Here is a 23,483-nt window from a genome sequence, read left to right on the forward strand (position 1 = left end):
TCATGACTTACTGATATAAACCCTGGGTTTTCTGAGGGTACCAGTGCTTCGTGGATTCTTTTGAAGGAGTATCATTAATTCCAGAGACTGTACCTATGCATGTATGTATTTATTATTTATTTATTTATTTCCTGTGGTGGGGTGGCAGAGGGATGGAGAAGGGAAAAAACAGGTGAAGGCATCTGAGAGAACATGGTTTCATCCTCTTTGGTTGGAAAAAAGAACTACTTTGTAGCTTGAATATTGGGGGTCGTTGGGTGTGCTTTCCTTCCTTCCTTCCTTTTTTTTAAATTTTTTATAAAAACAAGCTTTAGAGGGGCAATTTGCCCTTCCGCAGAAATTCAGTGCACGTGCGACGGGCATGTTTGTTGATTTTTTTAATGAAAAATCTCTGTGTTCGTCTCACCACTGGGTTGGGGGCTTGTTTCTGGGGGATGGTGGTGGCGGTGGAAGTCTGAAGACAGGAGGAAAGGGCAAAGCAAAGACCCTTGTAAACTCCAGACTTCCGGACAGGACGGGGAGGGGGGGAGTGGCTGCGCAGCGCTGCGTCCCCGCCCCGCGCCCAGAGCGCCCAGGAGTCGCGTGCTCACGGCCGGAGCGCGGCGTCCTCGTGCAGTCCTGGCGACCTGTCAGCGAGGCGGACGTGACTCGGAGCTGCCTCCGCTTTCTCCAAGCCATATTCCTTTAAGATGATGTAATAGTCATTTCCCTGGATGGTTTCTTGCCTGCACTGCTGAAACAACAGCATCCGAACTGCACTAGGAACTGTGGAACCACCCAGCTCCGCCGCCTGAGAAGCCCGAGCCCGAGCCCCCCGTCGTCATTTCGGCGCTGCGGCGGCCACCGGCTCCCACTTGGCTGGGAACATGGGAGCCCGCTTGCCCTTGCCGGCAGGTGGGGTGGCTACCTGGGACCCCAGCAGGGCACATCTGTCTTTCTTTCTTCTTCTGGGCTTTCTGAAAAGCTTCTAGGTCCCAGTACCTCTTGCAACTCTCTTCTGTTTTAAGGATTCTTTCCAAAGGTTTGATTTTTTTTTTTTTCCTGGAGAAGCTTTGGATGAATATTTTTCTCTGCTTTGCTTCTTCAATACAACCTCTTGTCACGGTTTAACTTTTTTGTGACTTGTTTTAACTTGAGATTGGAAGTGAATATATACATATCTATACACAAATGTACATTTATATAAATCTTTAAATATATATATATATACACACACATATATATATATGATTATTTTCTAAGAGCACATCTCTCTGGCACCCTTCATTGATACCTCTGTCCTTTACCTCTTTGGGATTTGACAAGCTCCAGACTCTGTGTGGTTGTGGATTCCGACTGCTTTGCAAATGGGTATTTCTGCGCAAGAGCTGTTTCCAGCACTCACTAAGGTAAGTTCCGAGGCTTATTACTTTTCCTGTCCAGCCAGAAAAAAAAAAAAAAAAAATTCCCTTTTAGAAGTTGAAAATTGCATATTCCTTTTTAATGCAGAAATCAAATAGAAATGTTTTTAATACTAAATGCTGGAGACAGAGGAATATGGATAAATACGTAGACAAAAAATAGCTTGAGAGAAGCTACGATTTAGTTGAAGAATGGGTGAAATCAGTAGTTCCAGGGCTGCTTATGTAAAATAATCTCTCCCTCCCTCCCTCCCTCCCTTCCTTCCTCCCTTCCTGCTTCTCTCCTTCCCTCTTCTCTCTCCAGTGGTCTCTTTTTTTCTGACTCATGCTGGGATTGAGGAAATAATTTTCTCTCTTTTCCTTCACACAGACCTCTCAGTAACTGGAGACCTGGCCTGCCTTGCCTACTGAGCTTGGGGGAAGATTGGATGCAGATGAGTTAATTATATTCCATGAAGTAATAGCTTACCACCTGCCAGGGTTTAAACTACTTTTGCAGCATCACTTCACCTGTGGAGTCTTTGAAATTTTGCTTTCTTGGGGAAAAAACTAGGTAAGAGAAGGCCGTTTTCTTAACAAGTTAGCGTCCTCTCCCTCCCTTACAAGTTTGCAAAAGATCAGGCTCTGACTCCATTGAACTGCACCTTCACGTCAAAATAGAAGAAGAAGAAAGGGACAATGGCTCTGAGTGGAAACTGTAGTCGTTATTATCCTCGAGAACAAGGGGCTGCGGTTCCCAACTCCTTCCCTGAGGTTGTGGAGCTGAATGTTGGGGGTCAAGTTTATTTCACTCGCCATTCCACATTAATAAGCATCCCTCATTCCCTCCTGTGGAAAATGTTTTCCCCAAAGAGAGACACAGCTAACGATCTAGCCAAGGACTCCAAGGGAAGGTTTTTCATTGACAGAGATGGATTCCTGTTCCGTTATATTCTGGACTATCTCAGGGACAGGCAGGTGGTCCTGCCTGATCACTTTCCAGAAAGGGGAAGACTGAAAAGGGAAGCTGAGTACTTCCAGCTCCCAGACTTGGTCAAACTCCTGACCCCTGATGAAATCAAGCAAAGCCCAGATGAATTCTGCCATAGTGACTTTGAAGATGCCTCCCAAGGAAGTGACACGAGAATATGCCCCCCTTCCTCGCTACTCCCTGCTGACCGCAAGTGGGGTTTTATTACTGTGGGATACAGGGGCTCCTGCACCATGGGCAGAGAGGGGCAGGCGGATGCCAAGTTTCGGAGAGTTCCCCGGATTTTGGTTTGTGGAAGGATTTCCTTGGCAAAGGAGGTCTTTGGAGAAACTTTGAATGAGAGCAGAGACCCTGACAGAGCCCCAGAAAGATACACCTCCAGATTTTATCTCAAATTCAGGCATCTGGAAAGGGCTTTTGATATGTTGTCAGAATGTGGATTCCACATGGTGGCCTGTAACTCCTCAGTGACAGCATCTTTTGTCAACCAATACACAGATGACAAGGTCTGGTCAAGTTACACTGAGTACGTCTTCTATCGTAAGTACCACGGGTTCTTTTTGTTTTTTCATGTGTATGGATCCTCTTAACAGAAATATATGTCTGCATGTTCAGTCTATGTCTAAGGAATACTGTTTTGGTTCTTTTTTTTAACCCTTGAGGTACAGCTAGAAGATTAGAGGTTATAGTCAGCTTTCATGTCTTACCTAAGACAACGTTTGTTTTTCCAGTCACAGACTATTTAAATAAATATTTATAAAATATTTATTTTATAATATTTATATAAATATTTATTTAAATATTTATTTAAATATTTAAAAATATTTAAAGAATCACAGAACATTTAAAGGCCTCAAAAATCACAAGATGCAAATGATACTGGTATAGGTAATATGTGGAATGAAAACAGGCATGTATGGCTCTGTCAGATACTGAATTGTGAACATAAGAACATTAGAACTTAGCTGTTGGTCCACAGGAGGTTGATAGACTCAGAGTGGCTGAAGTGCTGCTCTCTATTCTTTTATCTAACTTTGGGGTCTCTGAAGCTGGTTGCTGAAGACTGGCTTTCATGGGGGCGTTGAAAACACAAATGGATGTTGCACTGAACGACATGATCTTGGCTAGATGGCAGCATAGACTGACGAAAGACCCCCTTCCCCCCCGACCCCAAGTCTGAAATTTGCTTTTCTAGGCTTTACAGTTTTGTGATTTGATTCCTTAGCAGTTTGTACTGAGATGTGAGTTGCAGTGCAGGCGTAATTAAGTCGAGCTTCATTTAGGAGTCATCTAAAAGGAATGAATCCTTGAGAATTGTCAGTCACATGCAGTCGTCTTCAGATAGCTGAGGTGATAGAGTCACTGACATAAAAGGAAAGCAGAAGGGAAAAAAGAAAGGAAACAATTGTACCTTTAAATTGTGCCTTTAAAGTAAGAGTTTGTTAGAGGTCAGTCCATTTGTTTAAATGACTGTACAGAATGCCTTATTTTAAGAAATGGCATTATTCTAAAGATAAGCCATTGATCTCTGAAAGAACAATCAATCAATCTGTAAAGTGTAGTGCTTGATGAACTGCTGATTTTCAACAGGTCTGGGAGTTGGGTGAAGTGAATGCCATAAGAAATATGTTTCCAGTTTTTCTCTGTTCTTATTTTAAGGCAAATCCATAAATTTTGAGGATTAAAATATCTTAATGTCTTTACACATAAAGATACGACTGAATTTCCTGGACTCGTTTTTGCCTACAGTTGTGTTTATTCATTTGGAGATGGTGCTGGGAACCTTGGTGACAAGGCCTGTGGGAAGCCGAGTTGCTCTCTACTGGGTCATCACACGTTTGGTTTTTGGAAGTGAAGACAAATGGATTGTGTAGAAAGAAGAGCCTGTGTAGAAAAATGAAATCAGCCAGCAGTTCAGTAGCGTTCTCATGTGTTGGAACAAGCATTATTTGGTCCCGTATCCCTACCTATGGCCTTTAGCTGTAATCTGTACCTTCCTCTATGTTGGAACTTAGTTGCCAGATTCTGCTTTCTTCCTTCTGGTGAATTTTCCACTAGTATAGAGATACGGCTTTAGCTTTTTAGCTTTCTACAAAGGAGGGTGACATTATCTGTGATTCTGTAGAATAAATATCTTCTAACTTTTTGGGGAAAACATGCATCATAGAGTTTAAATCTTGGTATGTGATATTTACCTTGTTCTCCAATTTCTAATATTTGAAAACAGCCTCTTAAGAAGCTTCAGTCAAATAAAAGAAAACCTACCAACCATAGCCCCTCAAAAAGACTACACTTGATTCTAATCACTTGCTCATCTAAATGATACCCAGAACCTGAGCGTATTTGCCTACTAGCTCAGTGACATTTCTGTGTTCATCAAAGACTCATCCATATAACACTATGTCCTTTTTAGATTGCTCTCAACAGACTCTGTTCTTTGATCATATAATCGCTTCTTTCTTTTTTGGGTTGCTGAGAGGTTGCCAAGGTTTGCTCTCTGTCACTCCATGGACAGGCTAGCACAAACGTACAGCAACTTCATATTGCACAGCACATGTACTGCATACGATATACTTGCCCTTTGTACGTAACAACCAGAGCTAAGTGTTAACTCTTCCTCTGTCTTAGGATCCATAAAACTGGCTACTGTCTTTCTAAGGTGCATGACAGCTTCCGTGCAGCTGCTTAGGCATAATTATTTAATTAGAAGCTGCCAACTGTGCCTCTATAACCAAATTCGTCAACCTGCTGTGCTCAGGTTAATGGGACAAAACTACAGGAGGTGCTCTAAAGCAGGGAGTTGCTTGTACGCAAAGACGCTCCGAGCCCTGCCAATCGACCAACTGTGAGCACCAAGCCACCGCTCGCTTTGCAGAGGATGTGGAGCCCAGAAGCCACCACCTGCCAGCCAGGTCCGAAGGGGCAGTGTGTGTCTCTGGTGAGCACCTCCCCCAACCTCAAAGAAACCAACCAACCAACCAACTAACAGAAAAGATGCTCTTTGCCGGGGGACTCGACTTCCTCCTATGTTATAAAAATATCTGTAGATAAAGATATAGATATGTAGTGACAAACTTCTTAGGTCCAAGTAATTAACTCCAAGCAATTAGACTCTTCTAATAACCAAGGGATAATGCAGCGTCACTTTGTCCGGATCCAGTAAAAAATGAACAGCAAGAAATTAATACATTGCATATGGTGGTTGACAGTCATGGGGAAAGACCCCTTCTTCCTCTGTTTGCCTAATTTTCTTCCAGATTTTCCAAGGGGACATTGGGAAATCTGTCAATTATTAACAGGTTAGATTCTTGGCTCATTCAGTCTTCATGTGGACCTAGAATTGATGGTCAACATCAGGCAGTTCTGACTGTTTCGTTGTTGCAGAACTATGAACAGTTAAAGTCAACCCATGTTTGTGTGTGTTCAAAAGGGCAGCAAGAAAGGTGTTTGTCTACGTTGCTTACTCACCAAAATATGTGAGATACTGTGGATTATGATTCACTTATCAGCAACTGAAAAAACGTGAGTGATATAGGAAGTAAAGAAATGTCTGTCCTAGGATTGCCTCACAAAGTATTTTAATTAAAAAAAACGAGAAGGTACTTTTCCACCTTTCTCACCCAACTAGGTAAATAATTCCCTCTGTTTTCTCTCCAAGTGTTATGTGGAAGGCAATATCATAAACATCAGAGGATGCCTTCTTGATTCACCTCTAGATGAAATGAGAGCTAAGTAATTTGGCAACAAGAAGTCCTGATATTGAACTCAATAGCCATTCACACCGCTTAGGAACAAAATCACAGGTGCGTGGAAATAAATGAACCTCTTATTAGCCCTCTTCCAGTGCCCTAGGGAAGCTTGCTCTTGGTTGGAGAAAATTAAGTACATTTCCTTAATCCTACTCATGAGTGAGTTACTTCAGACAAATGCCTGAAACCATTCAGATTCAAAGGCATTTGCCTTTAGTAGAACTGTGATAACATGACCACAAATAGGGAGTTTAATTCGTAAGATCCAAAAACATAAACTATGAGTTCTGTGAATTATGGAGGTACCAATTCATTGCCTTTTCAACAGATTCCTGCTTGTAGGTGCATTTTAACCTTTTTTCTCTTTACTTGGTTTTCTTAAATGTAAAAGGTTGTTTCCACAAAAGTTTCTAATTTCCTTTTATACGCAGTATATATCTTCAGGGTGGTTGATTGAGATGGAGTGTTGGAGAAAAGTAGATCAGGAAATGACTTCTCACTTAGAATTCAGCTGCATGACCTTGTATTGGGAAGAAATGGTGGTTCTGGCCATTGTGAATAACTTACCCAGTTGATTTTAAAAGCTTCCATAAGAGGGTGTGTTTTTAAAGGAAAACAGGTGGAAAAGCATCTATCTTGAAATGATTCTAGCTCTTTTTTTCCTGTTTCCTCAAAAGTTACCAATGATAGCTTCAATTTTTACTGTCCATGGAAATATGATATTGGCACATTCAAAATGAAGCCACGGAACAATGAAGTCCAAACTGGGAGGGTCTGGTCTTTACCACACCTGCCTCTCCTCTTTCTGTGATGTTTTTCTGTCTTTTCCATCTAAGATGTTCTCTGTTCCTCTTCCTTTAGTCATTCCTGCTTTCAAGTTCTCTCTCTATGCCATAATCACGACGTCAGTAAAAATTCTGTTCTGTCATTTTATTTAGAATATTTTCAAGGCATGGTGTTACTTTTTTCAGAGGATTTTATACATAAGAAACCTTTTAATAACTGTGGATCCAGTGACTTTGTATCCCAAAGGGAGTGTTCTTAAGACTTGAGCCTTGTTAATTTATAATTTAAATATATAGCATAATCTAAGTATAAGACTTCATCATGAAGTTGGTTTAGACCCTGCTTGGGCAGGTATTGGATGGTGATGATGATGATAGAAGAAAGGGGTAGTGGGTATCATTTTTTCTTGTCTCTTTAAGATGCTGTTCTCCGACCGTTGGGCTCAAGGTAACAGGGATATAAGCGTGTTAGTAACATATCCTATTATGCCGTTTTCACTTTCATGCCAAACAAGGTATATTACCTGAGCCCAGTTCCTTGTAGGAGATGATTTGAATCATTTCTTCCTAGGTCTCTGGCATCCTGAATGAATTTGGCAGCAAGAGAAGTGTCAATATGTAGGCAGAAAGGGGGAGATCTCTGTGATTGCCCCCAAGTACCTCAATATATTAAAAACGTATGTATACGATTGGAAAGAGAAGACCAAATGGTTTTGATAGTCTAAGGAGGTTTAGATCTTACCAAAGAAATTAGAGATAGAAATAGCTGAGAATGTGCCACAGAGCTCCATTTGGAACACCTCCAAACACAAACCATGGAGAGGAGTGACTGGGCATAGAAGAGAGTGCCAGTCCGATGCACAGAAAACAGTTCTTCAGAAATCTGGAGGTGATGCTCCGTCTCTGCATCATAGCTGACTATTGCTCTTTTTCTTTGGTCTTTGCTCTAGCTTTCCTCAAATACTGCGTTTCTTGGCAAGTCAGCTAAAACATGTTAGTATGGAAATTTTCAAACACATCCAAATGTAGAGAAACCCAGCTCCAAAAATTACAGAGATTATTACAAGACTCATCTTGGTTCATATATATTCCTACCTACTTTCTCCTCTGTCTACACTGGATTCTTTTGAAACAAATTATAGAAGTCAGTCATTTCATTCATCCACAAACACTATACTATATGTTTCTAAAATAAAATGAATTTTAAGATACGTAACAATACCATTATCACATACAAAATTAATAATTCTTTAATATCTTCTAATATCTAGTTGGTGTTCAAACTTCTTTGATTTTCTCACAATATTATTTTTAAAGTTGTCAAACTCTTGTTTGAATCAAGAGTCAAATGAGGTCCATCCATTATCTTTTATTGCTATTTATTTTCTCTTTCAAAATTAAAAAAATAGGGCTTCCCTGGTGGCGCAGTGGTTGAGAGTCCACCTGCCGATGCGGGGGACACGGGTTTGTGCCCCGGTCTGGGAGGATCCCACATGCCATGGAGCGGCTGGGCCTGTGGGCCATGGCCACTGAGGCTGCGCATCCGGAGGCTGTGCTCCGCAGCGGGAGAGGCCACAACAGTGAGAGGCCCGCATACTGCAAAAAAAAAAAAAAAAAAAGTTAAAAAAATATTGCATATGACATATATGACAAAGTGGCAAAAATCTTAAATCTCTTTTAATTTCTCCCTCCCTCCCTCCTTTTCCCTTGCTCCCTTTTTCTCTCTCTCCCTCTTTCTTTCTTTTCTTTTTCAATCTGTTTGTTTGAAGAAACCAAGTTATTTGTCATGGCGAATGTCTGGCACTCTGGGTTTCACTCATCCATCTCTGTGATCTCTGTGATTTTATTGACACATTTTTTTCTTACCCCTGTATTTTCTGTAAATTTGTTAGAGCTAAACATCAGATTCTAAGGCTTGATCAGATTCAGGTTCAGAATTTCTTGCAAGAAAACTTCACAAGCGTTGGCAGGTCCATTTTTAATTTGCTTTGACAGATTGAAATGCTATCTGCTTTGGAGGCAAGGGAGGGACCTCTCCTTATTGTTTGTTTTTCTTTTTTTTTTTTTTTAATAAAATTTTCCATTTAAAAAATTTTTATTTGTTTTATTTATTTATTTTTGGCTGTGTTGGGGTCTTTGTTGCCGCGTGTGGGCTTTCTCTAGTTGTGGCGACTGGGGGCTACTCTTCGTTGCAGTGCGCAGGCTTCTCATTGCGGTGACTTCTCTTGTTGTGGAGCACGGGCTCTAGGTGCACAGGCTTCAGTAGTTGTGGTGCGTGGGCTCAGTAGTTGTGGCTCACGGGCTCTAGAGCGCAGGCTCAGTAGTTGTGGCACACGGGCTTAGTTGTTCCGCGGCATGTGGGATCTTCCCAGATCAGGACTTGAACCCGTGTCCCCTGCATTGGCAGGCAGATTCTTAACCACTGCGCCACCAAGGAAGCCCTGTTAGTTTTTTCATGATCATCATATGGACAAATAGCAATTGGGATCTGTTCTCTCCATTGTTCAAGTTGATTCTGACGATACAGCAGGCAGTAAAAGAGGCTCCAGTTTTTCCTTCTAGTCATCCAAGAACTATCTAGTATTCCACTGCTGTTCTTGTCATTAGGCTGGGCTACCATCAGGGGTGCAGTGAACCTACCAAGATGTGCACTGGCTCCTGCTGACTGGGAGGAAGAATCATTCTGAGTGGGAAAGTTTGCCTCCTGACTATTCTGATTTTGTATTCTGGGATTCTTTCAACTGTGCGGAATCTCCACTAAACTCATCGTGCACATTCTCAAACCTCTTCTCTCCTAGTGTTCCTTATCTCAGTAAATGGATTCATCAGTTGCCCAGTTCCCCAGGGAAGAATAAAACCTGAGTGGCTCTTCTTTCTCCCTAACCATTTCTTCAGTCTCCAAGTCCTATTGGTTCTTTTCCTTCATCCGTCTCTAATCCGTCCATTTCTTCCCGTCTCCACTGATGCTACCAAGCCCACTGGCGTTGCTTTTCTAGATTATTGCAAAGAAACTGAAACTGTCCTTCCCACCCACGTCTGGTGTTGTCCCCTTTGGGTCTCTTCTTCCTGCTGCAAAAATGGTGAGATTTCTAAAATGTGAGCGTGACCATTGTCACTCCTTAACATGAATCACAGCTCTTGGTGGAATGACCTCTGCTTCTGTCCTTAGCCTCTTCTGTTGCCCTCCCACCCGTTACATTTTTAACCTCAGCTCTACCCCATTTCTTTTAGCTCTTCAATGCTGTTACACACTTGCTTCTTCAGTTTTGTACATAATGTTCCCTCTGCCTGGAACTGTGCCTTCACCTGCTTTGATTACATACTTCAGGTCCCAATCTAGAGGTTCCTTTTATGGGAAGCCTTTCTAGCCCACCATATCTAGATTAGGCACCTCTTATCTTTGCTCCATAGGATCCTACTTTCCATTACTGTGGCACAAATAATACTGTATTATACTTTCTTATTTAACTGTTTCTGTAACATTAGACTGCAAGCTCCGTGAAGGTAGGAACTGTGTCGGTCACTTTCATCATGATATACCTGGCACAGCACCTGGCAAAAATGTAGGCACTCCATAAATATTTCTCAAAGAAGGAAACTAAATGCCCACTGCAGACTTTTGTTATGGTCATAGGTACCACTGTCTTGCATATACCATTACATTCTCTCTTAACAGAACTAGAGAGCAATGATGGTGTGATTGCTCTGGTGTGATTGGTAATAATGATGGCATTTCCTAACTTCCGCTGAGTTCTTCAGGTGCTTGGCTAAGCACTTTAATTTTTATTTTTAGAATTTTTGAATTTTATTTTATTTATTTTTTTATACAGCGGGTTCTTGTTAGTTATCCATTTTATGCACATCAGTGTATACATGTCAATCCCAATCTCCCAATTCATCCCCCTCACCCCACCCCCAGCCACTTTCCCCTCATGGTGTCCATATATTTGTTCTCTACATCTGTGTCTCAATTTCTGCCCTGCAAACCGGTTCATCTGTACCATTTTGCTATGTTCCACATATATGCATTAATATACGATATTTGTTTTTCTCTTTCTGACTTACTTCACTCTGTATGACAGTCTCTAGATCCACGTCTCTACAAATGACACAATTTCGTTCCTTTTTATGGCTGAGTAATATTCCATTCTGTATATGTGCCACATCTTCTTTATCCATTCATCTGTCAATGGGCATTTAGGTTGCTTCTATGACCTGACTATTGTAAATAGTGCTGCAATGAACATTGGGGTGCATGTGTCTTTTTGAATTATGGTTTTCTCTGGGTATATGCCCAGTAGTGGGATTGCTAGGTCATATAGTAATTCTATTTTTAGTTTTTTAAGGAATCTCCATACTGATCTCCATAGTGGCTGTATCAATTTACATTTCCACCAACAGTGCAAGAGGGTTCCCTTTTCTCCACACCCTCTCCAGCATTTGTTGTTTGTAGATTTTCTGATGATGCCTATTCTAACTGGCGTGAGGTGATACCTCATTGTAGTTTTGATTTGCATTTCTCTAATAATTAGTGATGTTCAGTAGCTTTTCATGTGCTTCTTGGCCATCTGTATGTCTTCTTTGGAGAAATGTTTATTTAAGTCTTCTGCCCATTTTTGGATTGGGTTCTTTGTTTTTTTAATATTGAGCTGCATGAGCTGTGTATATATTTTGGAAATTAATCCTTTGTCTGTTGATTCAGTTGCAAATATTTTCTCCCATTCTGAGGGTTGTCTTTTCATCTTGTTTGTAGTTTCCTTTGCTTTGCAAAGCTTTTAAGTTTCATTAGGTCCCATTTGTTTATTCTTGTTTTTATTTCCATTACTCTAGGAGGTGGATCAAAAAAGATCTTGCTGTGATTTATGTCAAAGAGTGTTCTTCCTTCATTTTCCTCTAAGAGTTTTACAATGTCTGGTCTTACATTTAGGTCTCTAATGCATCTGGAGTTTATTCTTTTGTATAGTGATAGGGAGTGTTCTAATTTCATTCTTTTACATGTAGCTGTCCAGTTTTCCCAGCACCACTAAATGAAGAGACTGTCTTTTCTCCATTGTATATCCTTGCCTCCTTTGTCATAGATTAGTTGACCATAGGGGTGTGGGTTTATCTCTGGGCTTTCTATCCTGTTCCATTGATCTATATTTCTGTTCTTGTGCCACTACCATATTGTCTTGATTACTGTAGCTTTGTAGTATAGTCTGAAGTCAGGGAGCCTGATTCCTCCAGCTTGGTTTTTTTCCCTCAAGACTGCTTTGGCTGTTTGGGTCTTTTGTGTCTCCATACAAATTTTAAGATTTTTTGTTCTAGTTCTGTAAAAAATGCCATTGGTAATTTGATAGGGATTGCATTGAATCTGTAGATTGCTTTGGGTAGTAGAGTCATTTTCATAATATTGATTCTTCCAATCCAAGAACATGGTATATCTCTCCATCTGTTTGTGTCATCTTTGACTTCTTTCATCAGTGTCTTATAGTTTTCTGAGTGCAGGTATTTTACCTCCTTAGGTAGGTTTATTCCCAGGTATTTTATTCTTTTTGTTGCAATGGTAAATGGGAGTGTTTCCTTAATTTCTCTTTCTGATCTTTCTTTGTTAGTGTATAGGAATGCAAAAGACTTCTGTGCATTAATTTTGTACCCTGCAACTTTACCAAATTCATTGATTAGCTCTAGTAGTTTTCTGGTGGCATCTTTAGGATTCTGTATGTATAGTATCATGTCATCTGAAAACAATGACAGTTTTACTTCTTCTTTTCCAATTTGTTTTCCTTTTATTTCTTTTTTTTCTCTCTTTGCCGTGGCTAGGACTTCCAAAACTATGTTGAATGATAGTGGCGAGAGTGGATGTCCTTGTCTTGTTCCTGACCTTAGAGGAAATGGTTTCAGTTTTTCACCATTGAGGATGATGTTGGCTGTGGGCTTGTCATATATGGCCTTTATTATGTTGAGATAGGTTCCCTCTCTGGTCACTTTCTGGAGAGTTTGTATCATAAATGGGTGTTGAATTTTTTCAAAAGCTTTTTCTGCATCTATTGATATGATCATATGGTTTTTCTTCTTCAGTTTGTTAATATGGTGTATCACATTGATTGATTTGCATATATTGAAGAATCCTTGCATCCCTGGGATAAATTCCACTTTATCATGGTATATAATCCTTTTAATGTATTGTTGGATTCTGTTTGCTAGTATTTTGTTGAGGGTTTTTGCATCTATATTCATCAGTGCTATTGGTCTGTAATTTTCTTTTTTTGTAGTATCTCTTTCTGGTTTTTGTATCAGGGTGATGGTGGCCTCGTAGAATGAGTTTGGGAGTGTTCCTTCTTCTGCAATTTTTTGGAAGAGTTTGAAAAGGATGGGTGTTAACTCTTCTCTAAATGTTTGATAAAATTCACCTGTGAAGCCATCTGGTCCTGGACTTCTGTTGGTTGGAAGATTTTTAATCACAGTTTCAATTTCATTACTTGTGATTGGTCTGTTCATATTTTCTATTTCTTCCTGGTTCAGTCATGGAAGGTTATACCTTTCTAAGAATTTGTCCATTTTTCCAGGTTGTCCATTTTATTGGCATAGAGTTGCTTGTAGTAGTCTCTTATGATGCTTTGTATTTCTGCGGTGTCTGTTGTAACTTCTTTTTCATTTCTAATTTTATTGATTTGAGTCCTCTCCCTCTTTTTCTTGATGAGTCTGGCTAATGGTTTATCAATTTCATTTATCATCTCAAAGAACCGGCTTTTAGTTTTATTGATCTGTGCTACTGTTTTCTTTGTTTCTATTTCATTTTTTTCTGCTCTGATCTTTATGATTTCTTTCCTTCTGCTGACTTTGGGTTTTGTTTGTTCTCCTTTCTCTAGTTCCTTTAGGTGTAAAGTTAGATTGTTATTTGAGATTTTTCTTGTTTCTTGAGGTAGGCTTGTACTGCTATAAACTTCCCTCTTAGAACTGCTTTTGCCGCATCCCATTGGTTTTGGATCGTCGTGTTTTCATTCTAACTTGTCTCTAGGTGTTTTTTGATTTCCTCTTTGATTTCTTCAGTGATCTCTTGGTTATTTAGTAACATATTGTTGAACCTTCATGTGTTTGTGTTTTTTCCCCCTCTAATTGATTTCTAATCTCATAGCGTTGTGGTCAGAAAAGATGCTTGATATGATTTCAATTTTCTTAAATTTACCAAGGCTTGATTTGTGACCCAAGATGTGATCTATCCTGGAGAATGTTCTGTGTACACTTGAGAAGAAAGAGTAGTCTGCTGTTTTTGGTTGGAATGTCCTATAAATATCAATTAAATCTATCTGGTTTCTTGTGTCATTTAAAGCTTGTGTTTCCTTATTAATTTTCTGTCTGGATGATCTGTCCATTGGTGTAAGTGAGATGTTAAATTCCCCCGTTATTATTGTGTTAGTGTTGATTTCCTCTTTTATAGCTGTTAGCAGTTGCCTTATGTATTGAGGTGCCCCTATGTTGGGTGCATATTTATTTATAATTATTATATCTTCTTCTTGGATTGATCCCTTGATCATTATGTAGTGTCCTTCCCTGTCTCTTGTAACATTCTTAGTTTAAAGTCTATTTTATCTGATATGAGTATTGCTACTCCAGGTTTCTTTTGATTTTCATTTTCATAGAATATCTTTTTCCATCCCCTCACTTTCAGTCTGTATGTGTCCCTAGGTCTGAGATGGGTCTCTTGTAGACAGCATATATATGGGTCTTGTTTCTGTATCCATTCTGCAAGCTTGTGTCTTTTGGTTGGAGCATTTAATCCATTCACGTTTACGGTAATTATTTATATGTATGTTCCTCTTACCATTTTCTTAATTGTTTTGTGTTTGTTTTTGTAGGTCCTTTTCTTCTCTTGTGTTTCCCACTTAGAGAAATTCCTTTAGCATTTGTTGTAGAGCTGGTTTCATGGTGCTGAATTCTCTTAGCTTTTGCTTGTCTGTAAAGCTTTTGATTTCTCCATTGAATCCGAATGAGATCCTTGCTGGGTAGAGTAATCTTGGTTTTACGTTTTTCCCTTTCATCACTTTAAGTATATCATGCCATTCCTTTCTGGCTTGTAGAGTTTCTGCTGAGAAATCAGCTGTTAACCTTATGGGAGTTCCCTTGTATGTTATTTGTCATTATTCCCTTGTTGCTTTTAATAATTTTTCTTTGTATTTAATTTTTGTCAGTTTGATTACTATGTGTCTCGCCATGTTTCTCCTTGGGTTTATCCTGCCTGGGACTCTCTGCACTTCCTGGACTTGGGTGACTATTTCTCTTCCCATGTTAGGGAAGTTTTTGACTATAATCTCTTCATATATTTTCTCGGGTCCTTTGTCTCTCTCTTCTCTTTCTGGGACCCCTATAATATGAATGTCATTGCATTTAATGTTGTCCCAGAGGTCTCTTAGGCTATCTTCATTTCTTTTCATTCTTTTTTCTTTATTCTGTTCTGTAGCAGTGAATTCCACCATTCTGTCTTCCAGGTCACTTCTCTGTTCTTCTGCCTCAGTCATTCTGCTATTTATTCCTTCTTGTGTATTTTTCATTTCAGTTATTGTATTGTTCATCTCTGTTTGTTTGTTCTTTAATTCTTCTAGGTGTTTGTTCTGTAATTCTTCTAAGTCTTTGTTAAACATTTCTTGCATTTTCTTGATCTTTGCCTCCATTCTTTTTCTGAGGTCCTGGATCATCTTCACTATCATTATTCTGAATTCTTTTTCTGGAAGTTTGCCTATCTCCACTTCATTTAGTTGTGTTTCTGAGGTTTTATCTCACTCCTTCATGTGGTACAAAGTCCTCTGCCTTTTCATCTTGTCTGTCTTTCTGTGAATGTGGTTTTCCTTCCACAGTCTGCAGAATTGTAGTTCTTCTTGCTTCTACTGTCTGCCCTCTCAGGGTTAAGCACTTTACATACAAATTGGAATTCTCCCTGAAAGATGCTCTGCTCTTAACACCTGCACAAAGATTCTAGCTCTGGGGAACTGAGAAAAACACTTTATCAGCAGCGAAGTCTCCTGTGCTTTCCTTTTAGTTGATTCACCTAAGTAGGAGCAAATTGAAGCTGGGAGGGGGTGGGTGGGCAGCATTTAAGGAACAACCCTAGGAGGGACTTGGGATTCAGAAAAGTGCTGCAAAATTGAGAGAATAACTTCAATAGGAGAAGAGCTCTGCTAGAATGCAAAGTGTGCTGTGAGGCTGACCAGGTTGCCTTCTTCTTACTGCTAAAGGATTCTATCGATATTTCCTCCTTCCCTCCCTTCTTACCACGTTAGCGATCATTCCTTAATGCCAGAGGCAACATAACATGGTGGTTTAGAGCCTGGGTGTTGGAGCCCACACTGCTTGAGTTTGAATTTCTAGCTGTTTGATCACCTGCAAATCACTTGACTTCCATGCCTCAGTTTCCTCACCTGGAAGATGGAGACGGTAACAGTGGTACTTGCCTCATAGGGTTGTTACGAGAATCGAATAGGTTGCTACATATAAAGTGCTGATGACAGCACCTGGCACCCAGGCAATGCTATGGAAATGTTAATAAATAATTTCAAGGACCTCTGAGAATACTGACATGACAAGATACAGGTCCTTCCTATAAAAAACTTACCTGATTATAATAGTCCTCTTGGATACTTTGTTCAGTCTGTTGATTCTATGCATGTTAAAAAAAACAAACAAAAACATCTAGAAGTAACTTTTAAAGAGGAAATTCAAGCTATTGATTTTAATTGAATCTGAATAAACATAAAAGTAAACCCTTCAGAAAGCTTCCAATTGCAGTAACTCTTTTCTTCCCCCTGGCTATTCCGTAATGCAAGTCATTAATAATGGCTTTTCTCCCTACCTTATTTTCAACTTGTGGTTTTTCAGAACCTGGGAGAATATGTGGTAGCATTGAAAATTAAGAATATAATTTAAATTATATATTCAGTCACTGCAGAATTAGAATAACCTTTTAGGAATCTCAGCCTAGAGAGAATTCTCCTTCATGGTGACAGAAAATGGTTACTGAGTACACCTCCGACAATAAGATCATTTAAATTGCTCCAGAAATGAAAACAAGACATGTTTCTTCACACCATGAGTAGCTGTTCTGTGTGGCTTTGAATGGAAACAAGACTGCTAATGGGGGCTGTTGCTGTGTGACCCGGTCAAAAGCTGCCCCATGTGAAGAAATTCATACTTTTCTACTTTCATTCATCTATCCCATTCTGAAGCAGAAAGTTCTAATAATTTCCACACCCCCGTTGACAGTGACCTTTTATTCTGAGTGTATCTGATATAATGTGATGGTGAACTAGTTACATTGATGAAAATAGGAGGTGACCCATTCTTTATATATCACTTGGTGCACAAGGGACTTTGGGGCTGCTGGATGTTGTGTTTTAGACAATATTGTAGACTGTGGATTGACACTGCTAGGCCACTACATAGAGGAAAGGAGAGCTAGGCTCTGGTAACGGTGATTTTTCTGTGAAGGGAGCTTTCTGTGTGTGGAGCAGCAGAGAAATTCTAGTGACTGGGATAAGGGAAATGGGGTGTATGACAGAGTGTGGCAGAGGCATGAAATCAAAACCAAGGGAGTACTCCAGACTTGGGGAAATGTTGCAGAGCCCTTGACAGAGGAAGAGCTGGCCAACAATGAGAAGCGCATCGGGCACTGGCCAGGCATCACGGCTCATTTTCTTACGGTGTTAAGCATTCAGTTACGTCAGGTGGAGAAATTTTCCTATGGGCACGTGCTTGCACATTTACACTGAAAATGCAAATGGAAAATAAGATTCCGTTTGCACTAATTTGCTTTCTAGCCAACTAGGTGAAATCTCTTTTTTTCTTTAAACAGAGGGATAACCTGTGTGAAGTTGTACATCTTGGGAAGCTGCCGTGAAATAGCACGATGTTCATTCCTATTTGCGTGAGAAAAGCATGCCTTAGAAAACAGCAGAGTTGCTTGGCTTTTCTGGATAAATCCTCCTGTGGTCTGGAGCAGTAATGGCTAATGCTATAATGTGTGATGCTTTAAAATTTTAAAGGCCATTTTCAGGTCTTTGGATGCTCAGTAATGTAAAATATTTATTTGGGAAGATCTGATTGCTTCATACTCACTGAGGACCTGTCTTATGTAAAGTACCTTTTCTGTTTTTTGTAGGGTTGTCCAGATGCGTTAGGTAGCAAATATCCTATCTGTATGCAAAGAATTGAGATCCTGATTCACAAAGTCCTCATGCTCACGGTTTTCTAGTACTTCTCCACAATCTGCCAGGGAAGTGATTCACAATGTGCACAGGCCTCATGGATTGGAAGCTGAAGGCCCTTCCAGCCTTTCATCATCGGCATCCTTTTACACAGACAAAAAAGAAAACATAGCCTGATGTGTGATCTAGTTTTACACCAAGATGGTGCCTCCCTTCATCAGAATGACCTCCTTTAATAGGCAGAGTCCATCCCACCTCTGTTGCTGGTACAGAATTCTGATCGCTACCTTCTGGCCATGCAAATACATGCCAGGCCCTGGGATGTTGCTATGCCTTTGCTTTTGTGTGTGTTAGGTTCCTAAACATCTCTGCAATGGTTGGCTTATACATTCCTTCTAGAATATATTTTGAACACCTACTGTGCACCTGAGGCTGCACGCAGTTCCAGGGATTCACCTGTGGATGAGAAGCATATGGTCAGTGTTCTCATGGAGCACATTGTTTAGGGAGAGATTAGACTAGTAAATGGGTAATTTCAATCTTGTGTGATGGGTAAGTGTAAATTGATTTGAGGATAGAGAGGGGACTTTGTTTTTTTTTTGCGATACGTGGGCTTCTCACTGTCGTGGCCTCTCCCGTTGCGGAGCACAGGCTCCGGACGCGCAGGCTCAGAGGCCATGGCTCACGGGCCCAGCCGCTCCGCGGCATGTGGGATCTTCCCGGTGCCCCCGCGTCCTCTGCATCGGCAGGCGGACTCTCAACCACTGCGCCACCAGGGAAGCCCTGTAGTCCCTTTTTATAATGATTCTCAAAATGGTGTCATGATTATTAGTTTAACGTTAAGGATTACTGATTTGCCTTGCCAATCTCATGCATAACTCTTTTTCAGTAACTACCCCAGTGCTGAACACACAGGAGGTGCTCATTAAGCATCTGTGGAATGAATAGATAAATTCATAACACCACATTTTATTTTTTAATTTCTTTGCCACACAACATGGCTCGAGGGATCTTAGCTCCCCAACCAGGGATTGAACCCAGGCCTTGGCAACGAAAGCTCAGAGTCCTAACCACTGGACCGCCAGGGAACTCCCCATAACACCACATTTTAAAGAATGTTAATTTTATTTTAAAGAAGTAAAATTTAAAAGAAATAAAATTTAAAGAAATAAAATGTGAAATGTAAAATGAATGAAATGTGAAATGAATGAAAATATCAGGTTTACCTGATACTTACTTTTAACCATGGATGTGCACCCTGTGAGCGACAGTGAAAATATGGTTGAGTACAGTAACAGCATCAGACCTATCTGGATAAAAACCTCAGTTCCGTCCGTTCCTACCAGGGCACTCTTGGGAGAGTGTCTTAACCTCCTGATACCTCAGAACACTCATCTCTAAAAGGGGAACGTGGAAGCTTCTCTCATGGCAGTACTGTAAGGATTAAGCCAAGGTCATGCCATCTTGTTTGCTTGTCTCGTTAATATCCAGGCATTTCGTCTCTAGGCTCTTTTGGTTCATCTTACAAATAGGTGTGTTTGGATTCAGAAGAAGAAACTGAGAGAATATGGATCTCATGGAGCTGATCTTGCCCACTCACAAACAAAAGTCAAGCTGCTTCTCGCTGGTTTCCCTACGGACTAATACCATATGTGACCTTAGAGAAAGGGAAAACGCATCACGTGACACATTCCTGTAGTCCCCTTGGTGTGCTTACTTCTCCTGCCCCTTCTGCAGGCACTGGTCTATCCACAGCGCTGTCACACTGCCTTTTGACAGTTATTACAATAGGCCGGTCTGTTTCCCACCTTGAGACACTGCATGTGTGAACTCTTCCTTCTACTCCTTGCCTTTCTGGGTCAGGCTTTAATGGGTTTTCCTTGGAAAGGCCTTCTGTCACCATCCCAGCTGAAGTAGCCAATGTCTTTGTCATTCTCCGTTGAGCTCCGTGTTTCCACCATAGCACTGTTTACATGTGTAAATATTTGCTTGCTTTACTTGTTTATTTTCTCTCTCTGTAGACTGTAAGCTTCATGGGGGCAGGAGCTAGGAACTCTGTTTGTCCTGTTCTTATGTATGCGTAGCACCTAGCACAGTGTGTGGAGCATAGGAGGCACTAACTTATTTTTTCTTTATCCTCCCTTCCCCACCATGTAAAATTATAATAGTAGGATTCCCTCTCATGGTGAAGGCAACTGATGATATAGATATAGATCTATAGACACATAGATATTGATATACACACACATAAAATATTATATAATCTGTCTCTGGCTAGTGTACTGGAAACAAACATGAGAAATGGAAAAGGGCAAATTAAATCCTGAAAGAATACAAGATGTGGACAGAAGTGGGGAAACTGGCTTCGATACATCACTTACCCTCTCCAACCCTCAGGTACCTCAGTTGTATAACAGGTATGGTGGAACTCATAGGACGCGAACTAGCAAATAATATGACATATGTAAAGTGACTGTTGCTTGATTAGATGTCTGCTGTTAAGGCAGATTTTATCCTAGCTTGAGTGAACACGTAGAGAATGTCTTAAGGAAAGGTAACTCCATCCACAAAGAGAGAGATTAAATCTGCTCATTTAGAAAGTTGTTAAAGCATTTGGATACTCATGGTCAAAATAAGTAGATGGGCAGGACGTCCCTGGTAGTGCAGCGGTTAAGAATCCGCCTGCTAATGCAGGGGACACGGGTTCGAGCCCTGGTCCAGGAAGACCCACATGCCATGGAGCAGCTAAGCCCGTGCGCCACAGCTACTGAGCCTGCGCTCTGGAGCCCGCGATCCACAAGTACTGAAGCCCGTGTGCCACAACTACTGAAGCCTGTGTGATTAGAGACCGTGCTCCGCAACAAAGAGAAGCCACCGCAGTGAGAAGCCCGCACATCACAATGAAGAGTAGCCCCCACTCACTGCAACTAGAGAAAGCCTGCGCACAGCAATGAAGACCCAACACAGCCAAAAATAAATAAATAAATTTGTAAAGAAAAAAAAAAGACAGGCTTTAATGGGACTGCAGCACCAGCACTATTATCACATAACACTGAGTAGCATAGAATCAAAGATATGTTGGGTCTATTTTGGTCTCCTTTACTTGTGTAATGATCATGCCACCTATGGTCTGAAGGTACTGGTTAAAAGGATAAAAATAAATTCCTTATTGAGCCCCGTAAACTGTAACGCTGGATGGGAGCTTGAAGCGTATCTTTTACTCTAGGAAAAGTACCAACTTGGTTTATAAAATCAGAGCATCCTGGGAGGTAGGGGGATCTCATGGTTTCATGATTCAGTTTCCTCTCACAGCCTCCAGGCTTTAAATGAAGTTCTAGGTAGAAGCCACCACACAGAATCTTTCAAAGTGACACTCTTTTGATTGAAGTAGGAATTGGGTGTGAGTAAGATGTTCCTCCCTATTCCCCCCTTTTTATTTTGCGGTGGCCCTTGGGGCAATTCAAGAAACCTAGGGCCCAGTGTAGATGTTTGAAAACTCTAACCTGGACATTCTAAACATATGGTGAATTTCTGTCTTTTGAAAAATTAGCTTTTTATCTTTTTGGCCAGGTTCTTAGCTGTGTATTCCTTTCAACTTTTTAAATTTTCATTGACTTATGTGTAGTTCTCAGGACAACTCAAAATGAAGGATGGACTGGAGACAGGCAATTATTAAAAAAGGTAAAGAGCAAAATAAATTAATTTTACCCCTGTCTTTGGTATGTTACAGAGAAAGTTGCCTTAATTGTCTACTTTACATTTTTTTCTCTGTAACAACACAAGCAATGGGAGTTATTGCTATTGAAGGAAAGCATGGAAAATGGTCAATACAACAGATTTTTTATGTTTGCACCTGGTAGTCTGGAGTTGTTTTATATATTGGGAATAAAGGCTGAGGTTAGTATATTATTTTATTAATGTATATTTCCTCCAAAGAGCTTAAGGGACTGTGGTAAAACCTCTGGTTGAGATGGTGCTTTCTATCCTAACATGAAGAATTAATTGTAAACAAAAAAAAAATCTGTTTTGGGGGTGTTTGCAAATAACCCCTCATACCAGTGATATTCTCCTGTATAAAAACAGCAGGAACACTTTCTTTTTATCATAGCTGTATTTTCATATTGTTTATAGTCTGTGATTTGCCTTGGTAGTTTGCTTCCTTTTATGGGAAAACAAGTTTTCTTCCAAACAACCAGATGCAATGTAATCAAATGATTACTGTCTTAATTTGCTGCTGAAGTCTTCCTGAGCAGAAAGAAACAAAATACAGGTATGCAGTGGCATATATTTAAATTCTGAGATTCTAACCACAATCATAGCTCTTTTATATGTGAACTTGATGTCAGGTATCATGTCAAGTGTTTCTCATGTAGTCCTCATGAAGCCTCTACAGTAGGAAACTGAGGCTTAGAGAGATTTACCTTGCTCAAGGTCACTGTTAGTGGATGCTTCAGAATTTCTGTAGCATTAAGTTTGAGCAAAGTTCATTCACTCATCTCAAGCATGAAGGTGAGGGTGGACTGATGGACATCAAGGCTGGGTGATGGGGCTGAACTTGAAAGTAATTTCTCCCTACACCACAGACCCAAGTTACTGCTATGTGATCTCATAATTGCTATGAGCAGAATTCAAATCCCAGCTGCCCTGACCCCAATTCCAGCACTCTTGACTGTCATGCAATACCACCGAAATACCAGATGGCAGTCCTGTCTTTTTTGAACTGCCAGAAGCAGCTCTTCAAGGAAACCGACTCCCAAGATTAAGTGAGAAGCCCACATACAGCCTCCCCCAGGGGGTGGCATGGCAGAAGGTGCTGGACAGGACTGATTTCTCTTTCGCTCTCCCCTTCAAACTTCAAGCCTTATGAACACGATTTTCCCATGATACAGCTTAAAAAAAAGTTAAACCAGATTGGGCTGAAATCTGCAAATCTGTCCTCAGTTACCCACACAAAACTTCTGGGATATGATCTCTTCTCCCAGAGACTCCTACACAGCATTATTTTTAAGAATTTGATTTCTTAGGTACCACGGATATGAAAAGGCACAAGATTTCACAGTACAAAAAGACATCAAAAAACATTTGAAATAGAATAGGAAAGACTTATCCTTGTCTTCCTCCACGCCACGAAATACCTAAACTAAATTAATAAAGTCTTTAAAAATTAAAAAAAAATTCAAAGGCATATTTGCGAGTTCTGTTTCTTGAATCTAGCAAAATGGAAATGAGTGAGGTAGTCTGATGGAAGATGAATCCAGATGCTCTGACAGGCATTCTTAGTCTCCAGAGAAAAGGCACATTTAAGCATGAACCTATGACTAACCTGAAACTCTGTTTAAATCATGAAGTATACTGAAAATGACTTCTTCTCTTACAGGCTTGCCTAGTTTTGAATTTGAGGA

General features: G+C 40.4%; 1 protein-coding gene across 2 annotated transcripts in view; it reads left to right on the forward strand.

Moving 5' to 3' along the window:
- Window positions 1-681: 681 nt before the first annotated feature.
- Window positions 682-23,483, forward strand: part of KCTD16 (potassium channel tetramerization domain containing 16) — a 278,501-nt gene continuing 255,699 nt past the window's right edge. For both annotated transcript variants that reach the window (XR_010942156.1, XM_067732138.1), the window contains exons 1-2: window positions 682-1,388; window positions 1,771-2,910. Coding sequence is in view for 1 of the 2 variants with exons in the window: in XM_067732138.1 (XP_067588239.1) it covers window positions 2,079-2,910 (832 nt within the window). In the remaining variant the exon portion in view is untranslated. The remainder of the gene's footprint in view (window positions 1,389-1,770; window positions 2,911-23,483) is intronic.

The sequence above is a fragment of the Pseudorca crassidens genome, chromosome 3 (genome assembly GCF_039906515.1).
Source record: "Pseudorca crassidens isolate mPseCra1 chromosome 3, mPseCra1.hap1, whole genome shotgun sequence".
Classification (NCBI taxonomy): domain Eukaryota; kingdom Metazoa; phylum Chordata; class Mammalia; order Artiodactyla; family Delphinidae; genus Pseudorca; species Pseudorca crassidens.